Raw genomic sequence first — 1054 nt, forward strand, 5'->3', positions numbered from 1 at the left:
TTAACCCCCCAAATCCCCTTTTTACCCCTCCAAATCCCCTTTTTACCCCCCCAAATCCCCTTTTAACCCCCCAATTCCCCCCAAACCCCTCTCACCTTCCCCCCCAGCCGCCGCGGGGGGGGCCGGGGGCAGCGCCGGCATCTTTTGGGGCGACCCCCGCGCTGCCCCCCCCGCCGGGGAGGGGGCGATCAGGGGGGGCAGCCCCCTGTGCCCCCCGCCCTGCTCCCAGAAGGCGTTCTGCAGCCTGAAGATCATGGAGAGGGGCAGCGGCTTGTGCCGGGGGGGTCTCCCGGCCGGGGCGGGGGGCACCGGGATGCGCGACACCGGCTGCTGGCACGGGTGCCACCCCCGGGGCAGCGTCCTGGCCGCGGGGGGCGAGCGGAAAAGGGGGGCCCCCCCCTCTTGTCGCCGTTCCAGGGGGGACAGTTTGTAATTGCGCGGCAGGGTGGCGCTGTGAGAGCCGAAAGCGCCGTCCTGCGGCGGCGGGGAAAGGGTTAAAACGGTTAAAAATCGCTTAAAAAGGGTTAATTTTTTTTTTTTTTTTTTTTTTAGAACTGGTTTGCTGAGGAAGGTAAAACTCGGAGGAGCTGTTGGTGATTGCAGATTTGTCCATCACAAGAAGACATCTGACTCATGATGTTCTCTTTTTTTTTTTTTTTTTTTGGCGGGGGGGTTGTTTTAAGGTGCGGACCCCACCCCAAAATCCGCGCTCACCTTGCCTGGGCCGGCCCCGTCCAGGCTCGATTCCCTCCACAGCCCCGGGGGGGGGCGCGGTTGGCCCTCGGGGGTCCCTGGGGGGGGGTTGGAGGTCATTGTGGGGGAGACCCCACCCCAAAAAAGTGGGGGGGTTTGGGATTTTGGGATCCCCCCGCTGCTGTGGAGCCCCTCCCGAAAAGGTTTGGTGTCTTAAAAAGACTCAGAGACCACCCAAAAAAAAAAAAAATAGAATTCCATCTTCAACCCAAAATCCCAAAATAAACCCCAGACCCTTCCAAAAAAAAAAACCAACAGACTCCCCCCAAAAAAAACCCCAGACCCCCCCCCAAAAAAACCC

General features: G+C 60.1%; 1 protein-coding gene across 1 annotated transcript in view; it reads right to left on the bottom strand.

Annotated features, from left to right (window-relative positions):
• The window catches only part of LOC120495789 (relA-associated inhibitor-like), a gene marked incomplete at its 3' end in the record, with an annotated part of 6248 nt that extends 5435 nt beyond the window's left edge, over positions 1–813 (bottom strand). Inside the window, exons 1-2 of the mRNA XM_039695652.1 lie at positions 715–813; positions 96–474 (exon numbers count right to left, since the gene is read on the bottom strand). Coding sequence (XP_039551586.1) covers positions 96–474; positions 715–813 — 478 coding nt within the window. The remainder of the gene's footprint in view (positions 1–95; positions 475–714) is intronic.
• Between the last annotated feature and the right edge of the window lie 241 nt (positions 814–1054).

Source organism: Passer montanus, unplaced genomic scaffold, assembly GCF_014805655.1.
Source record: "Passer montanus isolate IOZ18808 unplaced genomic scaffold, ASM1480565v1 scaffold902, whole genome shotgun sequence".
Classification (NCBI taxonomy): domain Eukaryota; kingdom Metazoa; phylum Chordata; class Aves; order Passeriformes; family Passeridae; genus Passer; species Passer montanus.